This window comes from Pseudophryne corroboree, chromosome 4, assembly GCF_028390025.1.
Source record: "Pseudophryne corroboree isolate aPseCor3 chromosome 4, aPseCor3.hap2, whole genome shotgun sequence".
In the NCBI taxonomy this organism is placed as follows: Eukaryota; Metazoa; Chordata; class Amphibia; order Anura; family Myobatrachidae; genus Pseudophryne; species Pseudophryne corroboree.
Window position 1 is genome coordinate 196,729,186 of NC_086447.1, and position 19,737 is coordinate 196,748,922.

Consider the following 19,737-nt stretch of genomic DNA (forward strand, 5'->3'; position numbering starts at 1 on the left):
TCGACATACACACAAAAAACAATAAAATACTTGTGTTGACTTTTTGAACTGTAGACATTCTAAATGTTGGTATTTTAACTTTGTCTGTATTTTGACCGCCGGCAATTGTTGTCGGTTTTTTGACCGTCAGGATTTTGATTGTAGGTATTTCATACTAAACCCCAGTAAACAAGCAATGCAGAGATTCATTGTATGTGCAGTTGTTCTATAGCGATGAAGGTCTACCAACAGTGTTAAGTAGAATGTATTTGTGTGCTAATGCTTCATGGGAGAAATTGCAAGGGAAATCTAAAGGCCCATACACACTGGTCGATATCGCGGGACCGTCGGCCAGTGTGTACGGCCGATACGTCTGTGAACTCCGTCGTTCACAGACGTATCGCGTCGGCCGCGCAGCACAGCCGATGGCCAATATATCTACCGATATATTGGCGCGTCGCTGTGTGTGTACGGGGCGGTCGGCCAACTGCCCGTACACATGCTGAGGCGGCCGGCGGTGATTGACAGCTGAACTGGGCGGGCGTGTGTACACGCCCGCCCAGTTCATGACGTCAGTCCCCGACGGATCGAGCAGTGTGTATGCTGAACACACTGCTCGATCCGTCCATAGATATATCTGCAGATCAATTGATCTGCAGATATATCTGTTAGTGTGTACCCACCTTAACTTGTTTCAGCTTGTACTCCATAAACAAACAAGAGTCCGTAACATAATGGGCAGAAACATTCACATCTGTAGATTGGACCCTAGCTCAGTGTATTGCTGATGTCTATGGTATGCTTACTTCTGGAATCGTGGCTACAGGGCTCTACAGTGTCACAATGTTATACATGTACAATATACTATAAAATATATGGAAATAGCTGCACATTATTTGCTCTAGCTACTTTTACAGTAGAGAAGATGTTCATGAAGGCTCATGTTTTGGCTCTAATTTCATCTTCATATTTTGGTTTCGTGTTTTTTTTTTGGTTAGGAGTTTGGATTTAAAATCCAAATCTTGTATTTCTTGAAAATGGCTAAAAACTGCTAAAATCATTGTCGGACTGGTGCATGAAGGGCCCACCTGGGGAATGTAGTGATAGGGTCCATGCTTAGGGGTATGGCCATCCACCGCAGAGGCTTTACTAACCATTAGAGATTGTATGATTTGGACCCCTTTATAAATATATTCATAGTAAACAGTGCTAGTGCATGTATCATAATGTAGCAGATTAATAACAACAAGGTTCTGTAGTTAATACACCATAGTCCTGTGCTGTATAATGTATCTTATGTAATGTATAATTCAAGTGCTCAGTTTGTGTATGCATTACACAGAGCGCATGCGTAACACAGTGTGCATGCGTAACACAGAGTTGGATGCGTAACACAGAGGTGGATGCGTTACACAGAGCGCATGCATAACACAGAGGTGGATGCGTTACACAGAGGTAGATGCGTAACACAGAGCGAATGCGTAACACAGACTGCATGCGTAACAGAGCGCATGCGTTACACAGAGTGCATGCGTAACACAGAGTTGGATGCGTAACACAGAGGTGGGTGCGCTGCACAGGGCGCAAGTGTTACACAGAGCACATGTGTTACACAGAGGTGCATGCATAACACATAGCGCATGCGTTACACAGAGGTATATGTGTTACACAGAGTGCAAGCGTTACAGCAGTGCATGCGTTCAGGGGCGGATTGGGATTGAAAACCAGCCCAGGAAATTTATAGAAGCAGCCTTAATAGGGGGTGGGGTCTGTTGAGGGGGAGGAATCTGTCAAGTGGGCGGGATTACTGCTCAGAAGGCCTGATTAAATGCAGGGATGAAAAGTATGCAAAACTGCTAAATTTGCTACAAATTTTATGCAAAATTGTAGGGGCGTGGCTTCATGGGGAAGGGGCATGGCCACATAATAGTGCTAATTCACATTACACCACACCTCACAGTAGTGCCGCCTATACACATTGCACCAGGTAGAACCTCTTATACACACTGTGCCAGGTAGAGCATGATATACATATTGCACCAGATAGAGCACGTCTACACTTTGTGCCAGGTAGAGCACGGTATACACTTTGCACCAGGCAGAGCACATTATACACATTGCACCAGGTAAAGCACACTATACAATTTGCGCCAGGCAGAGCACATTATACACATTGCACCGGATTGAGCACGTTATACACTTTGCGCCAGGTAGAGCACATTATACACATTGCACCAGGTAAAGCACATTATACACATTGCGTCACGTAAAGCACATTATATATATTGCACCAGGCAGAGCACGTTATACACATTGCCAATCTGCCACTGCACAGGCAGATAAAATGCCTATCAGACTGACAAGCATTTTATCTGACGTTGCAGGGTGAGGGTTAGGCTGCGGGGGGAGGTTAGGGTTAGGCTGTGTGGGGGGGGGGGGGGTTAGGGTTAGGCTGCGAGAGGGGGAGGTTAGCGTTAGGCTGCGAGAGGGGAGGTTAGGGTTAGGCTGCGGGAGGTCAGGTCAGGTATAGGCTGCGGGAGGGGAGGTTAGGGTTAGGCTGCGGTGGGGAGGTTAGGGTTAGGCTGCGGGGAGGAGGTTAGGCTGTGGGTGGGGACGTTTAGGGTAAGGGACTAGACTAAATTGCACACACAGTAGTAATAATGCTTTTTAGATACAATATACTGCACACACAGTAGTAACATCCCATGCACATTTAGCAGCGCTGCCACTGTGCCACACAATAGTGCCCTGTCACTGCCTCCCCCTCTCTCCCTCCCTATCAACACATATGCTGAAGCAGCAGCACTCACCTGCAGAGCCGTCAGTAATGTTGCTTGTTGCCCCTCATTGGCTGGCCGTAACCACCCCCTATGCAGGCCACTGCCCTGCCAGCCGCAGCCACGATCGCGGAAATATTAACTAGAAGCATTTTAAAAATGTCCGCCATCGGAGCAGCTAGCGGCGGCGGCCTGCATATGGGGGGGACGGCCAGCCAATGAGGGGATGACCGGACCGGCCAAACGGAATCTGGTCCGGCGTCTCGGCATACCAATCCGCCCCTGCATGCGTTACATGCACAGTAAGGACCAATAAGAGATGTGCTACAGTGCTGAGACTTATAGTGTCATGCAGGAAAAAGAAAATTCAGTAACACACTCTTAGTACTAAAAACACTGATAATCAAAACAATTTTGATAAACAATTATTAGAGTTCTACAATGGGCTTCACAATTTTCTTTTTTTATATGCATGGCACTACAAGTCTCAGCATGGTAGCACCTCTAACTATGTTTATGATTAGGAAGTGCAGTCCAAGCACCCCCTTTTCTCTGTATATAGGGAAAGAGGCGGTCGTGGTTGGATGCCAGGAGACTTGCCCACTGTTCTGAATGCCCAGGAGTGCCACCTGATATTAGGGAGCCTCGCAGACTATCTGGGAGAGTAAGCAAGTATGGTTTCACAGTGTACCAGCTAACTGGTTACCCTGGGTTAACTGTCTTATTTTAATTGCAGAACAGAAGTATGTTGGTTTTATGGAATCCAAATTGTGAACAAAAACACACAAAGCAACAAACTGCAGTTGCCCCAGGAGATATATCTAATCCCTAAGTACAGCTATGTTTTCCAAAGCTATTATAATAATGAGTGTGCTAAAGCATATCTTTGTCTTCACCGAAAGAATGCAGCCTATCGGTCTACCACAAAACTGTGGTGTAGGGACAGTAGTAGCTGATCCTCTAGACAGAAACATAGGGGGTAATTCCAAGTTGATCGCAGCAGGACATTTTTTAGCAGTTGGGCAAAACCATGTGCACTGCAGGGGAGGCAGATATAACATGTGCAGAGAGAGTTAGATTTGGGTGTGGTGTGTTCAATCTGCAATCTAATTTGCAGTGTAAAAATAAAGCAGACAGTATTTACCCTGCACAGAAACAAAATAACCCACCCAAATCTAACGCTCTCTGCACATGTTATATCTGCCTCCCCTGCAGTGCACATGGTTTTGCCTAACTGCTAACAAAATTCCTGCTGCGATCAACTTGGAATTACCCCCATAGAAACATAGGCCCTCATTCCGAGTTGTTCGCTCGTTGCCGAGTTTCGCTATATTGCGATTAGTCGCTTACTGTGCATGCGCAAGGTTCGCAGAGCGCATGCGGGTAGTTATTTTACTCAAAAGTTAGGTATTTTACTCACGGCATAACGAGGATTTTTCTTTGTTCTGATGATCGGAGTGTGATTGACAGGAAGTGGGTGTTTCTGGGCGGAAACTGCCCATTTTATGGGTGTGTGCGGAAAAACGCTGCCGTTTCTGGGAAAAACGCGGGAGTGGCTGGAGAAACGGGGGAGTGTCTGGGCGAACGCTGGGTGTGTTTGTGACGTCAAACCAGGAACGAAACTGACTGAACTGATCGCAGTGGCTGAGTAAGTCCCGAGATACTCAGAAACTGCAAAGAAATTTCTATTCGCAATTATGCAAATCTTTCGTTCGCAATTCTGCTATGCTAAGATACACTCCCAGAGGGCGGCGGCTTAGCGTGTGCAATGCTGCTAAAAGCAGCTAGCGAGCGAACAACTCGGAATGAGGGCCATAGAATGTGACGCCAGATAAGAACCACTTGGCCCATCTAGTCTGGCGCTTTTTCTTACCATATTTTTACCTAAAAGCTTATTTGATCCTTATTGCTTTGTAAGGATATCCTTATGTCTATCCCATGCATGCTTAAATTGGGATACGGTCATTAGGTCGACAAGACTTAGATCGACCGTCATTAGGTCGACCACTATTGGTCGACATGCATTAGGTCGACATGGTCACTAGGTCGACATGTACTAGGTCAACATGGAAAAGGGTCGACATGAGTTTTGAAAATAAAAACAATTTAAACTTTTTCATACTTTACGATCCACGTGGATTACGATTGGGAATAGTAACTTGCCCGAAGCATGGCGAGTGAAGGGAGCCATGTGAGGGGACACGGTGCACTAATTGGGGTTCCCCGTCACTTTACGAAGTAAAAAAACTCATATCGACCTTTTCCATGTCGACCTAGTACATGTCGACCTAATGACCATGTCGACCTAGTGATTATGTTGACCTAATGCATGTCGACCAATAGTGGTCGACCTAATGACCCTTACCCCTTAAATTGATCTACTGCCTTAGCCTCTACCACCTCTGATGGGAGGCTATTCCACTTGTCCACTACTCTCTGTGAAGTAATTTTTCCTCAAACTTCCCCTGAACCTACCTCCCTCCAATTTCAGTGCATGTCCTCGTGTTCTCTAATACTTATCTTCATTTGAAGAATGTTTCCCTCCTGGACTTTAAAATCCTTGATATATTTGGAAGTTTCTATCATGCCCCACCCCCATTTTCCCTTCTTTGCTCCATACTATACATATTGAGATTTTTTTAGTCTTTCTGGGCATGTTTTGTGATGTAGACCATGCACCATTTTTGTTGCCCTTGTTTGTACAGTCTCTAATGTATTAATATCCTTCTAAAGATATGGCCTCCAGAATTGAACACAGTATTCTAGATGAGGCTGTACCAATGACCTATACAGTGGCATTATTACTTCTTTCTTTCTGCTGCTGATTACGCTCCCTATGCAGCCAAGCATCTGACTTCCTCATTGCTTTGTTACATTGCTTACCTGCCTTTAAGTCACCTGAAATAGTGACTCCTAGATCCCTTTCCTCCTCAGTAGTTTCCAGTATAGTGCCATTAATACTATATTTGGCCTTTGGATTTTTGAGACCCAGGTGCATGATTTCGCATTTTTTTTTTTAGCATTAAACGGTAATTTCCACGCTCTTGGCCATTCATCTAGTCTACCTAGGTCCTCAATCATTTGTTTTACCCCTCCTGGTGTGTCTATCCTGTTGCATATCTTTGTGTCATCTACAAAAATGCATACTTTCCCTCTAATGCCATTTGCAATGTCACCAGTAAAGATATTAAAAAGGTCCGGTCCAAGTACAGATCCTTGGTGTACTCCACTGGTAACATTTCCCTCCTGTGAATGCACTCCATTTACTACAACTCTCTGTTTTCTATCATGCAACCAAGATCTTATCCATTCGACCATCTTAGCATCCAATCCCAAGCTTTTGAGTTTATATAGCAGTCTGCGATGTGGGAGAGTTTCTGAAGCCTTACTAAAGTTTAGATAAGCTACGGCTCCACCTTTATCTATTACTTTAGTCACACAGTCAAAAAACTTAATAAGGTTTGTTTGACATGATCTCCCCCCAGTGAATCCATGCTGTTTGGAATCCTGTAAATTGCTGGATTTCTGATAATCTACATCTCTTTCTTTTGAGAGTGTTTCCATCAATTTCCCTACTACTAATGTAAGGCTCACTGGTCAGTAGTTGCTTGCCTCTTCTTTGCTTCCACTTTTGTGCAGTGGGACTACGTTCGCTCTTTTCCAGTCCTCTGGAATTACTCCTGTAGCCAGTGACTGGTTGAACAATTCTGTTAATGGTGCTACCAGCACCTCTTTAAGCTCTTTTAGTATCCTTGGATGTATCTCATCTGGCCCCATTGATTTATCCACTTAAGCTTTGAGAGATTTGTTAGGACCTTCTCCTCTGTAAATGTACTTGTTTCATTTTTCTGAAGATTGTAAGCTGTTATGAGCAGAGTCTTCTCTACACTCTGGGTTCTATTTATTACAGCTAAGGACCTCATTCAGGTTGGATCGCAAATCAAGATTCAACCGCAATAATTAAAATGTCGATGTGGGCACATGCGCAGGGGAGATCCTGCGAATGCACCCGCATTTACTGTGGGCACCCCACAGTATTTGCGAATGCCCTGCCATGGCAGGGACAGAGCGTTGCGTGGGCGGCAGCATCCAAACGGGGGCATAATGGCGGTGTTATCGGGACAGCTGTGTGACGTCACATGCAGCTGCTCCAATCAAAAAGATGACACCGGGCCACCTGCCGTCACAGCCAGGCTGCGCTTGCAGGAGGCTTCCCTAATTTTTGCGACCGCACACTAATTGCACTAATTTGCAATCCTTACAGAATAGGGACTTAAAACCATATGGATTTGGCAGTATCTGCAGTGTATCCTGACTATTTAACAAGTGCGTAACATAAGAACAGTGGCGGAACTTGCGCCTGTGCAGCACCGCCGCTGTGAAGGGGCCCACATTATACGCTGCCTGCCGCTATACTGCAGAAATCCCCAGCGCTAGCAAAGGAGAAGGGTGGTGAGATCAATCATCACCCTTCTTTGAACTCTGTACCGCGCCGCTGCTGGATGTCACTCCCTCCTCTGGGGAGAAGATTGATAGATATTCAAAAGGTCGACAGTCAAAAGGTCGACACCATGAGGTTGAAAGTTAAAAGGTCAACAGGATCAAAAGGTCGACAGGGTCAAAAGGTCGAAGACTGTATGTTTTTTAGTGTTTTTTTCCACATTTTTACAAGTTTTGCTGTATTTACTATCCATGTCACAAACTATTACCTTTAGTAACCTTGTGGTTAGCCCGAAGTGTGGCGAGCATAGCGAGCCCACGAGGGGACGCATTTGAACAGATGTAATATCCACGTCACAAACCAATAGTAACCTTTGAGCCCGAAGCATGGCGAGCAAACGCATTTCAACAAATTTGGGTAAAATTTTTTGAAAAACTAAAAATAACACCCCAATTTGTGTGTGTGTCGACCTTTTGACTGTCGACTGTTTGACCCTGTCGACCTTTTGATTGTCGGCCTAATGACTGTCTATCTTTTTAATGTCTATCTTCTGTATCACACCCCTCCTCTGACCAGCTCTGTCTCTGCTGGCCTGGCCCACCACTGCATGCTGGGAGAAGGGGGAGGAAGAGTCTTGGGAGCATACTGTGGGCCTAATTCAGAGTTGATCGCAGCAGCACATTTATTAGCAGTTGGGCAAAACCATGGGGGTGATTCAGACCTGATCGCACGCAGGCGTTTTTTTGCAGTGCTGCGATCATGTAGTTGCCGCCTACAGAGTGAGGCGGTAATCGCTGTGCAGACTTGCGAATGGATGTGCAGAGAGCTGCACAATCATAAGTTTGTGCAGTCTCTACACAGCTCAGGACTTACACAGCCGCTGCGATGATCTGGTCTGGAACTGTCGTCAGGAACCCTCCCTTAAAACGGCTGGACACACCTGCGTTTCTTCGGACACTCTCTGGAAACGGTCAGTTGACACCCACAAATGGCCTCTTCCTGTCAATCTTCTTGCAATCGCCGGTGCGATCGCTTTCTTCGTAAAATCCGTCTCTGTCCGGCAATGCCCGTTGCCAGCGGCCGACGCACCTGCACATTGCGGTATATATGCATGCGCAGTTCAGACCCAATCGCACCACTGCAAAAAAAGCTAGCGTGCGATCGGGTCTGAATGACCCCCTATGTGCACTGCAGGGGGGGCAGATTTAACATGTGCAGAGAGAGTTAGATTTGGGTGGGGTGTGTCTAAATTGCAGTGTAAAAATAAAGCAGCCCGTATTTACCCTGCACAGAAACAATATAACCCACCCAAATCTAACTCTCTCTGCAAATGTTATATCTGCCCCCCCCCCCCCTGCAGTGCACATGGTTTTGCCCAACTACTAACAAATTTCCTGCTACGATCAGGTCTGAATTATTCCCAAGGTTTTGCCCAACTGCTAACAAATTTGCTGCTGCGATCAACTCTGAATTACCCCCTGTGTTCAGTAGGGATGGCCATCGTTGTTACCGCCATCGATGGTAACCATCGGTTGTGATGGTGAGACAAACCATCGATGGCAGCTAAATATTCTGTGCATAGCCATCGATTGTTTTTATCATCAGTGTTTTTGCGCACGAGCGGATCCTTGCTCTTCTGCTGTGTAAGAGCCAGGGGCGGGCTGAGCTGTGAGTCACAGCTCAGCCTCTTAAAGAGGAGGGACATCCCTTTCCCGGCTCTTATCCCGTAGAAATATTCAACATCGGCTATAGACCATCAATGATTATGAATCATTGATGTTCAATGGCCATCCCTAGTGTTCAGGATACGTTAGCAGATGCTCTGAAGAGCATTGCTGGAGCCAGAGAGCTAGCCAGGAGAGGCACACTGTACAGTATGTTGGGGAAAAAAACCTGTAAATACCAGAGTGTGTATGTGTGTGTGTGTGTGTGTGTGTGTGTGTGTATATATATATATATATATATATATATATATATATATAATATATGTGTGTGTGTGTGTGTGTGTGTGTTTTGCAGTTTGTGTGTTTTACTATGTGTGTGTATACTATCTATAAAAATAGTGCACTCAAATACTGTGTGTCATAACATGTATAAGGCATACTACAGTGTGTCATGATGTGTATAAGACTCTCTACTGTGTGGCGTTACATGTATAAGGAGCGCTGCTGTGTGGCGTTACGTGTATAAGAAGAGCTACTGTGTGGCGTTATGTGTATGAGGAGCGCTGCTGTGTGTCATTATGTGTATGAGGAGCACTGCTGTATGGCGTTGCATGAATAAGGAGCAATGCTGTGTGGCGTTGCATGTATAAGGAGTGCTGCTGTGTGGCGTTGCGTGTATAAGGAGCGCTGCTGTGTGGCATAAGGTGTATAAGGAGCGCTGCTGTGTGACATTGCGTGTATAAGGAGCGCCAGTGCCGGATAAGCCTTGGGGGGCCTGGGGAACTTAGGACAGGGGGCCCTGGTGGAGGGGGATGGTGTATATTAGATTGTGCATACCTCTCAACATGACCCATTCCAGGAGGGACAAAATGCTCTCTACCTGGACTTCCCTTTTAATATATGATTGGCATCACATGTGTTGAACTATTTAATTGATGAAAAGGGTATTTCAACAAAAACTATTACAACTGTAAATTAAGAGCAAAGTCCAGGTAGAGAGCATTTTGTCCCTCCTGGAATGGGTCATGTTGGGAGGTATGGATTGTGTATATTAAATATAAACCAATTGTGAATATTAGATTTAAACTAAAAGTTTAATAAGGCCTGATAGAGAGACAACTGTTTTATAATGCTTTCCTGTAGTGAAACAAAGACAACTTAAGCTTAAAATACACATAGAAAAATAAAATCTATAATTTATCTTGCAAAAATGCAATAGCAGCATCATCTGTACTACTAACACACTGGGACAGGACTCAGGAGGATGCTCTGTGTGTGTTTCTATCTAGACATGAAAGATCTCATTAGATAACAGGTTACACAGGACCCTGACACCCAGGCAGGAGGAGAAGCTGGGATCCCTGGGTCACGTACAGCTCTCTTCCCTGGTATCTGCTATCTCTCCACTGGTCAGGAAGCTCCGTCAGTATTTCTTGAAACCTGATACTCCTGTGTCTATGCCTGCAATGAAAACTGTCCTGCTCACATTCTGGCATCCTGGTTCTGCTGCTGCACCTGAGGGAGATCTAGTGATGTCAGTGTGCTCTGGCTGGGGGACCCTTGACAGAGGAGGGCCTGGGGTACAGTATGCCCTGCATTCCCCTCTTAGTCTGGCTATGAGGAGTGCTGCTGTGTGGCGTAAGGTGTATAAGGAGCGCTGCTGTGTGGCATAAGGTGTGTAAGGAGCGCACTTATGTAGCGTAACCTGTATAAGAAGCGCTGCTGTGTGGCATAAGGTGTATAAGGTGTGCTGCTTTGTGGCATAATGTGTATAATGATCTCTGATGCGTGGTGTAAATGGAGGTACTGTTGTGTGCCGATGCCCCTTCTCAATGAGACCAAACCCCATGTTTTGGGTGGCACATGCTGTCCCTATTTTGAATACCACTCTCTAGTTCTGTCACTGCGTAAGAGGTCTTTTGTACCTCAGTGCTGACATCTTCACAATGCAATGTTTTTATATGGAGTGGCTAGCAACCCAATTGAGATCTCAGCTAGCCAAGCCTGTTACAGAGGGTGGCCAGGCCCACCATTCTTATAAAATTATTACTATGCTGCTCAGTTCAATATTATTTCTTGCCACTCTAAAGAAAGGCAGTAACAATTAGGATCACTATGACAATACAATGTTAAAGAAATACAGAAATATTATGCTTAGAAAAGAGGCGCATCCCTCAAATGACAACTAAAAAGCAAAATGGCAATTAGATACAGAAAAATATGTTTTTAAAAGGGTAGAAGGAACAGAGTGTCTGCTAAAATGCAGACAGAAAGGGTGGAATTCAAATGTTTGAAAAGTCGGTTAGGTGTATGTTTTTTCTGTCTATTAGATAGGAAAAACAGACTCCCAACTGACTTTTCAAACATTTGAATTTCCCCCTTAATGTCAGATGCAGAAATATAAATGTGGGAAAAGGCGCTTTACACAAATTGCAGTTAGAAACATTGGGAGCAGAAAGCAAATTAAAATAAATGGAGAGAGGTGCAAGAGGTACATGTGGATGAGTGAGTAGGGACAGCAACGTAGAGTCCTGTACAGCCCATGGATGGGGAGGAATAGTGGTGAATGGATAAATGGAGGACAGAAGGGTGAAAGTGGGGTGCATGAGATGGAGGGATCAGCCAAGAGTTGATAAGAGCCAGCGATATGGTTGGTAGGTGGAAGTACTTGGCAACAGACATGAGAACTTAAATTGTTGATTGCAGGGAACAGCAAACGCAGAGGTCAATACAGAGAGGTCTGTAGGCACCAGCGGAGGTTGGTGTAGGGAGATCTGTAGGTATCAGTGGAGGTTGGTTCAGGGCAGCCTGGAGGCACACTGTCATGAAGAGATGGTGATATCTTCTTGAGTTGTCTCCAGTATTGTCTTGCAACAATTGTGCAGCTGGGCTCTGTAAATCCAGAACTCTGTGGTCATAGGTCGGGGTGAGAAGGCCAAAGTAGATAGGTACTGTTACAGTGACTGGAACAGAGCAAACAGAAGTGTGCTCAGAAAAGGAGCTCAGAGGTGAGTCTATTGAGTTTAGGGAACCGGAGCTAGGGAGGCCAGCAGGAAGATGGAGCAAGAATAATAGGCTGCTGCCACACCCTTATGTGCGATGGTGGGCGGGATCAGAACCAGAGCATCACCGGTAGAAAAATATGTACGGTCTGTGGTTCAAGAAGTAGTACTAGGGGCATGGAGAAATGGGGAGGATAGCATTGGAGCAGTGCCTGGGCATCTCCAGCTGATTTAAGGAACAAACTGCCATTTTTACCATGTATTTCAGTTTAACTCTTATCCAATATATAGCCTATATAGTTTTATCTCTGGTAGTTGTAGCTGACCGCTGGGATCCCGGCAGCCGGCAACTTAATTGCCTCCCGTTCTCTGTCTCCAAAATCTTAAATTTTTCACCCTAGATCTATTTCTATAATTTATTTATATTTCATGGCTTTGTTTTTTCCATACACTAACAGCAACGGATGTCTATAACACTACAGTCTGACCGACACATTCTGTCAGACAACTTTGTGAAAGTCTTTTTGTTAAAATACTTTAAAAGTAACCTATATTTTTGCTATCAATAATATTCCAGAGTATGGTTGTGGCACAGGAAACATCTCATTAGAATGTTGACCTTGAGTCTTGTATTTTCTTTTCTTTGCCAGAGGCTGAAGATATGGCTTATGTAAAAAGTGGTTGGCTGCTTCGACAGAGTAAGTAATATTTAATCTGTGGCTAATTAAAGCTACTTTAGCATAACACACAACAGCATTGTTATTGTATCATGGTATAAATGTTATTTTAATGCAGCTATTGGTTCTTGAGATTTTTCTGAGGGCCTGGAACTTTGATGATTAAGTGGTCTATGTACTAAGCCTTGGAGAGAGATAAAGTACCAGCCAATCAGCTTCTAACTGCCATGTTACAGGCTGTGTTTGAAAAATGACAGTGAAGAGCTGGTACTTTATCTCCGTTCACTTTATCTTTCTCCAAGGCTTAGTATATAAGGGGCTCAGAAGATGTGTAATAATATTGTATGCATGCATGTGTAATCTGTTTCTCATAGGAAGAGCTGATTGGGCTTTGCTGTTTGTGCATATCTGTAATGTTACCACCTTCTCCTCAAGGTACATATAGTCTCAGACACTCTTCAATGCTGGTGTGAAAACAGGTGTGCACATGCATAGATAGCATCATAGATACAACATTACAATTCAGGTAGCATGATCAGGAGCATTCAGTAAAATCAATTTGTTATTGAACACCTCATGTAAATTGCAATGTCCAAAAATACACCAAGGTTTATACTCAACAGAAGACCCTTTTGAGATAACAAATTCCTTCCACTCCTGTATACTGTATGTCTCTTACGCTTCAATTCAATGTCTCTTGCATCTCACTTCCTCTGCATGACGTCCTCACTCTTACAGTATGTCCTACATTCAAAGACTCTTATACAAATGGTTGGTGATCACTGTTATCACAACTCTACGCACTGCAGAGGCTAGGTCACAGCATAGCCGCGAATGTCTTCAATGTCTCTTAGCTCCTCACAGCTCGTACCAATCTCCCTTGGAACCTCGATTATAGGCTATCCTATCAGATAAAAATACCAGTCAGCTACCCTACACGGTCAGTGATATCCTGAAGCTTAAACTTGACCTCACTTCAACAATGCTGTTTTTACCATATCTGTCTTGCTAAATAAACTTGAAAGTTTGGGATTGGATATTAGGATTTTGAATGGATAAGATCTTGGTTGAAGGATAGAAAACAGAGAGTTGTGGTAAATGGAGTGCATTCACAGGAGGGAAATGTTACCAGTGGAGTACCCCAGGGATCTGTACTTGGACCAGTGCTTTTTAATATCTTTATTGGTGACATTGCAAATGGCATTAAAGGGAAAGTATGCCTTTTTGCAGATGACACAAAGGTATGCAACAGGGTAGACACACCAGGTGGGGTAAAACAAATGATTGAGGATCTAGGTAGATTAGAGAAATGGTCAAGAGTCTGGCAATTACAGTTTAATGCCAAAAAATGCAAAATCATGCACTTGGGTCTCAAAAATCCTAAAGCTAAATACAGTATTAATGGCACTATACTGGAAACTACTGAGGAGGAAAGGGATCTAGGAGTCACTATTTCAGATGACTTAAAGGCAGGTAAGCAATGTAACAAGGCAATGAGGAAGGCTAGTCAGATGCTTGGCTGCATTGGGAGAGGAATCAGCAGCAGAAAGAAGTAATAATGCCACTGTATAGGTCATTGGTACGGCCTCATCTAGAATACTGTATTCAGTTCTGGAGGCCATATCTTCAAAAGGATATTAATACATTAGAAACTGTACAAAGGAGGGCAACTAAAATGGTGCATGGCCTACATCACAAAACATACCCAGAAAGACTAAGAAATCTCAATATGTATAGTTTGGAGCAGAGAAGGGAAAGGGGGGACATGATAGAAACTTTCAAATATATCAAGGGTTTTAACAAAGTCCAGGAGGGAAACATTCTCCAAATGAAGAGAAGCAATAGGACACGAGGACATGCACTGAGACTGGAGGGGGGGAGGTTCAGGGGAAATTTGCGGAAAAATTATTTCACAGAAAGGGTAGTGGACAAGTGGAATAGCCTCCCATCAGAGGTGGTAGAGGCTAAGACAGTAGAGCAATTTAAACATTCATGGGATAGACATAAGGATATCCTTACAAAGAAATAAGGATCAAATAAGGTTAGAGATAAAAATAATATAAAAAAAAAAAAAAAAGGGGCAGACTAGATGGGCCAAGTGGTTCTTATCTGCCGACAAATTCTATGTTTCTATGTTTCTATGATATGTGATGAGTAATTGAGTTAACTGAATGCAGGCCTCTGTCTATCTACAAAGATCTATATTTTCCTGTCATACATGAGCCTTACAGGGGTATTTTAAATCATCCTCTCTGCACTCACAAAAGCTATCTCTTGGTTGAGCTGGCATCTGTGTCAGTCCTCTGTTAGCAGTGTTTATCGACTAAACATTTGACAGTTGAGAAAAGCTAGCAACTAGCCACAGTGCCTTTATTTGTAATGTAACGCCACCTTTAGGTTAAACTTTAGCCTAAAGGTGGCGTTACATTACAAATAAAGGCACTGTGGCTAGTTGCTAGCTTTCTCAACTGTCAAATTAGCGAAAGTTGTGTTTAGGCATCATATTCACTTTAAGGGCCATATGCAGACTTGGCCGCTAATGTGGCTAGCAGTGCAGTTTTCCTGCATCGGCAAACTGCACGGGCAGCGGCCGCATTGCGCCTGCGCGACCTTACACATTGCAGCTGCTCAGATTTTAAAAAATGGCGGCTGTCCAACTGACAGTGCAGCCAGGCTGCAGTGCCAGGGGTTAATCTTAGTTTGATGCATCCAGAATGTAATTGCGGATGTATCGTGAGGCGGCGCCACACATGCTGGGCGGCCTTGCCCTGTGCTGGGCGGCTCCCAGCATGTGAGGAGATGGACGCAGATCTTGCTGCATATGCAGCGATTTGCATCCATCTCTGAATAAGGTACAATGGCCCTCATTCCGAGTTGTTCGCTCGCAAGCTGCTTTTAGCAGCTTTGCACACGCTAAGCCGCCGCCTACTGGGAGTGAATCTTAGCATATCAAAATTGCGAACGAAAGATTAGCAAAATTGCGAATGGACACTTCTTAGCAGTTTCTGAGTAGCTCCACACATACTCGGCAACTGCGATCAGTTCAGTCAGTTTCGTTCCTGGTTTGACGTCACAAACACACCCAGCGTTCGACCAGACACTCCTCCGTTTCTCCAGCCACTCCCGCGTTTTTCCCAGGAACGGTAGCGTTTTTTCGGACACTCCCATAAAACGGCCAGTTCCGCCCAGAAACACCCACTTCCTGTCAATCACATTACGATCACCAGAACGAAGAAAAAACCTCGTAATGCCGTGAGTAAAATACCTAACTGCATAGCAAATTTACTTGGCGCAGTCGCACTGCGGACATTGCGCATGCGCATTAGCGACTAATCGCTCCGTTGCGAGAAAAATATAACGAACGAACAACTCGGAATGACTCCCAAAGTCCTTACTTCTATAGACTGTTGGATCAGTTATACTAACATCCAACTTTGTATAGCCTACAATTCTGTCAACACTGAATTTTTCCTATGTGAGGACACCCTTTTGTAGCCCAGTTATGCCTCTTCAGTCATAAGTGTAGGTGCAATTGAAATGTGTTTGACATGAAAACATGCATGATGCGCTCCACAAACAAGTGTCCTTTAAACTCTGCATAAGCCCCATAGCCTTTATACATACCGTATTTGCCGGCGTATAAGACGACTGGGCGTATAAGACGACCCCCAACATTTCCACTCAAAATATAGAGTTTGTTATATACTCGCCGTATAAGACTACCCCCTCTTCCGCACACCTTCCACACACCAAATAAAACGTAAAAGAACAAAGAAGTTTAAAACTTGCATCATATTTCTTTCTTTTTGCTGGTGCCATGATAGGGTTGATAGGGGTTTGACGGCTGGACATTTTCTATGCTGTATTGTACTGTACAATGGTGCAGTACTGTGGTTGGCTGTTGGCTGTATACAAAGCCTGACTGGATTGGTCCCTGCTCCCTGTCTGCCCTCCCTGTCTCCCTGTCACTAGCAGCAGTCTATTAATACCAAGTGACATACTGTATATTATGACCGCATGTGCAAGGGGCGGGTCGGAGCGCCGATGCTTCCCGCCGAGCAGAACGGGCCGGTCACGCCGAAAAGGCTGGCACCCCTGTATCGCTTCTGATGCTCGCCGCATCCACGCTGATGACCCGCCGCGGCCGCAGTGCATCGGGAGGCCACTATGGCACCCGGCGTATGAAGTGCACCCGGCGTATAAGACGACCCCCCCCCACTTGGAGGCATGTTTTGCAGTGCAAAAAAGTCGTCTTATACGCCGGCAAATACGGTAGTTACAAAATACACATTTGATGACTAAAATGCTGTGGCACCTGTGGAGAATTTTTTTTTGTTAAAACAGCAATGTGTTTACAGCCCTTTTCTAGCTTTTTTGTGGAAGTCCGAGTTCAATAGACCTAACTGTCCCTACCTACCAGTGAGCGCAGGATTCCTCAACCTCAGTGCAGGGATGGCTGTCCACGTCCTCTCGATGTTGGTTTCCGCTGACTCGTTGAAATAATTCAGCAATCTCCCTGATTGCACCTTACCCCCGTTGTGTAGCTGTTGAGGAAAAAAGAAATCAGAGATACATACATTCAAATGGGATCATCAGTGCCATTTCCCTGCATTGGTTTATAAGGCATTATGGCTCAAATGTATTAAGCCTTAAAAAGTGTTAAAGTGGAGCACTTAAAGTGTGACAAAGTATCAACAAATCAGCTTCTGTAAATTTTTAACACATCCTATAACATTGAAGTTAGGAAGCTGATTGGCTGGTACTTTACCACTTTATAATGCTTAATACATTTGGGCAACAGATCCCTATGGCTGCATACATTTTAAATAAGGTTTCTCGTGGCCACTTACAATATATGGAACCTCTTGTAAAACACAATACACAAACAAATCCTGCAAAATATCAGTGTCTTTCTTTTCTTCAACAAGTAGATCTCATTAACTTTGGAGCTCATTTACATTTGCATGTAAGTTATTTCTTATGACACGCCTCTCAGATGTAGGAGTACATCTCAGCACTAATAGGTATTACTTTCACAATCTCCCTGAAATGCTTTTTCAAAACTAGGCAAGTATGCCTTTATATCAAATTATATAGGTTTATGATTTTTATAAATTTAATTTTGTAAACTAAATGTTATTTATCCGTAGTAATTGCTGCTTATGATTATTCATCTACTTTGCAACAAGCTCATCTGCAGTGAATCCCAAGCAATCTCCAGGCCTATATAAGGTCTGCTGTAGTGTCTGTTGTTTGTCTGTGACCCCTCCCCCTTCCAGCACCTGATATATAATTATCTCCAGGTATGATTGAGCAACTGCCCAATTGTTTGTCTGCTTGTGTGCAAGAGGCATTGAATGGGAGCAGCATTTGGAAGGCATGCTGTTCCTTGTAGTGCCAATGGGAGATCCTGGGGGTGGCTCCTGGGTAAGTTAGCTCTCTGTCTGGAAGTGTTTTAGTAATAGCCTTTATCATGAGGCGTACTGTGACAAATTACATGGCCCTATGTGGGCACTGCTATTATGTAGGTTAGGACTGCTGTATCGGAGAAGCCGTGACGTGGCCAGCAGCTAAACATGTGTTTGCAAACATTTGTGCTAATTCTCTGAATTTTATTACCAGATAGGTTCAGGGATGGTTACAGGTGATTTTCAGTGTGCGGAAGGGAATTTAGGGGTGGGGATTTGCACCCCCCTCCTCTCTGTCTGTTGTGTTTTAGAGTTTACCATTTATGAGCCTGGTGTCATGTCCTGGGTCACTGTGAACTCAGCTGATGGTTTGGGTTGGAATGCCACAATAAATGAGGAGGGCAAATGTAGGATCTCCTCATGTACTTGCTAATACCAGATGTTGGCGAGACCTGTTCAGAGGCGCGGAATCTAACCCACTGGAAGGTTTTCACCAGTGACCTGTTACAATGGGGATTTGGGTTTTGCAGCTCCTGGGGAGCAGGTTGCGGCCCTCTGGACAGGTATCCGGTAAAACATGAGGAGTTAAAGGAGATATAACTAAAGGTAGTCTGTGGTATATGAATAAATCCCTGGAATGACTGATGATACTTAAAGCTCTGAAGTACTGGATGAAACGAACAATGGTACTCTATGGCGCAGTACTTGAGAGTCTGAAGAACTAGAAGATACTAAAAGAAGCAATCGATGGTGACCGATGGCACTCGGTACTTGAGAAACGTAGGGATATCAGATGGTGATCGGCACTGGAGAACACGTAGAGCTATCTGATGGTAATCGGCACTGGAGAACACGTAGAGCTATCCAATGGTAATCGGCACTGGAAAACACGTAGACCAATCCAATGGTAATTGGCACTGCAGAACACATACAGATATCTGATGGTAATCGGCACTGGATGACACTGTAAACATTGGTGAATACTAAAAGTGCACTGGAGATCCTGAGACCAGCAAACAGGAGCTTGCATTTACTAGCGGAAACAGTTGTTCAGTCCACTGCTTGTTCCCAGAATCCTGTTTATACATCTTCAGGTAGCTTGTCATTGGTGGAGAGAATCAGCTGAGACACACGAGGAATCCCATTGGAAGACAGTCCGGTCAGCTGACAAATGCAAGATGGCAGTGCCCCGGTCCAGTTTGAGGGAACTCTGGGCTAGGCCCAAACACCAGACATCATGGTGGACAATGGTAGACAGCGTCAGCTGCTGGGAACTTAATGTGGACACAATGAACAGAGAGAACAGAAGCTGTATACAGGATCCTGCTGATTACTCACATAGAGGAATTGTACACAGATGGCTTAATCTAGGGTGATCACAATATCCCTTTTACCTGGGACGCTCATGGATTACACAGGTTCTGTGGCTGGCTGACTTAAAGCCTACATTTCAGCTGGTTTTAATCAGCCACAGAACCTGTGTAATCCATGAGCGTCCCAGGTAAAAGGGATAATATGGTCACTCTACTTAATCAGGAGAGAGTCATGGGCCCTACAGACTCGGCGATGTTCCACCGAGCTGCCCGACCGCCGATACGGCAGACGGGCGACTCAGCGGCGGAGGAACAGTGACGGGGGGAGTGAAGTTTCTTCACTCCCCCCATCACCCAGCTCCGTAGACGTGCAGGCAAATATGTACGATCTCGTCCATGTTGGCCTGCATGCACAGCCGACAGGGCACCAGCGATGAACGAGCACAGGGCCGCGCATCGTTCATTGCTGGTGCCTC

At 44.7% G+C, this 19,737-nt stretch overlaps 1 protein-coding gene and 1 long non-coding RNA gene across 6 annotated transcripts in view; one reads left to right on the forward strand and one right to left on the reverse strand.

The window, feature by feature from the left end:
- Positions 1-19,737, forward strand: part of PLEKHB2 (pleckstrin homology domain containing B2) — a 153,248-nt gene that overhangs the window by 100,128 nt on the left and 33,383 nt on the right. For all 5 annotated transcript variants that reach the window (XM_063919558.1, XM_063919557.1, XM_063919555.1 and 2 more), the window contains one exon: positions 12,514-12,561. In XM_063919558.1, the coding sequence (XP_063775628.1) occupies positions 12,525-12,561 (37 nt within the window). In that variant the 5' untranslated portion in view covers positions 12,514-12,524. The remainder of the gene's footprint in view (positions 1-12,513; positions 12,562-19,737) is intronic.
- The window catches only part of LOC134911256 (uncharacterized), a 115,099-nt gene that overhangs the window by 63,170 nt on the left and 32,192 nt on the right, over positions 1-19,737 (reverse strand). Inside the window, exon 2 of the long non-coding RNA XR_010176429.1 lies at positions 16,958-17,084. This is a non-coding gene — a long non-coding RNA (uncharacterized LOC134911256). The remainder of the gene's footprint in view (positions 1-16,957; positions 17,085-19,737) is intronic.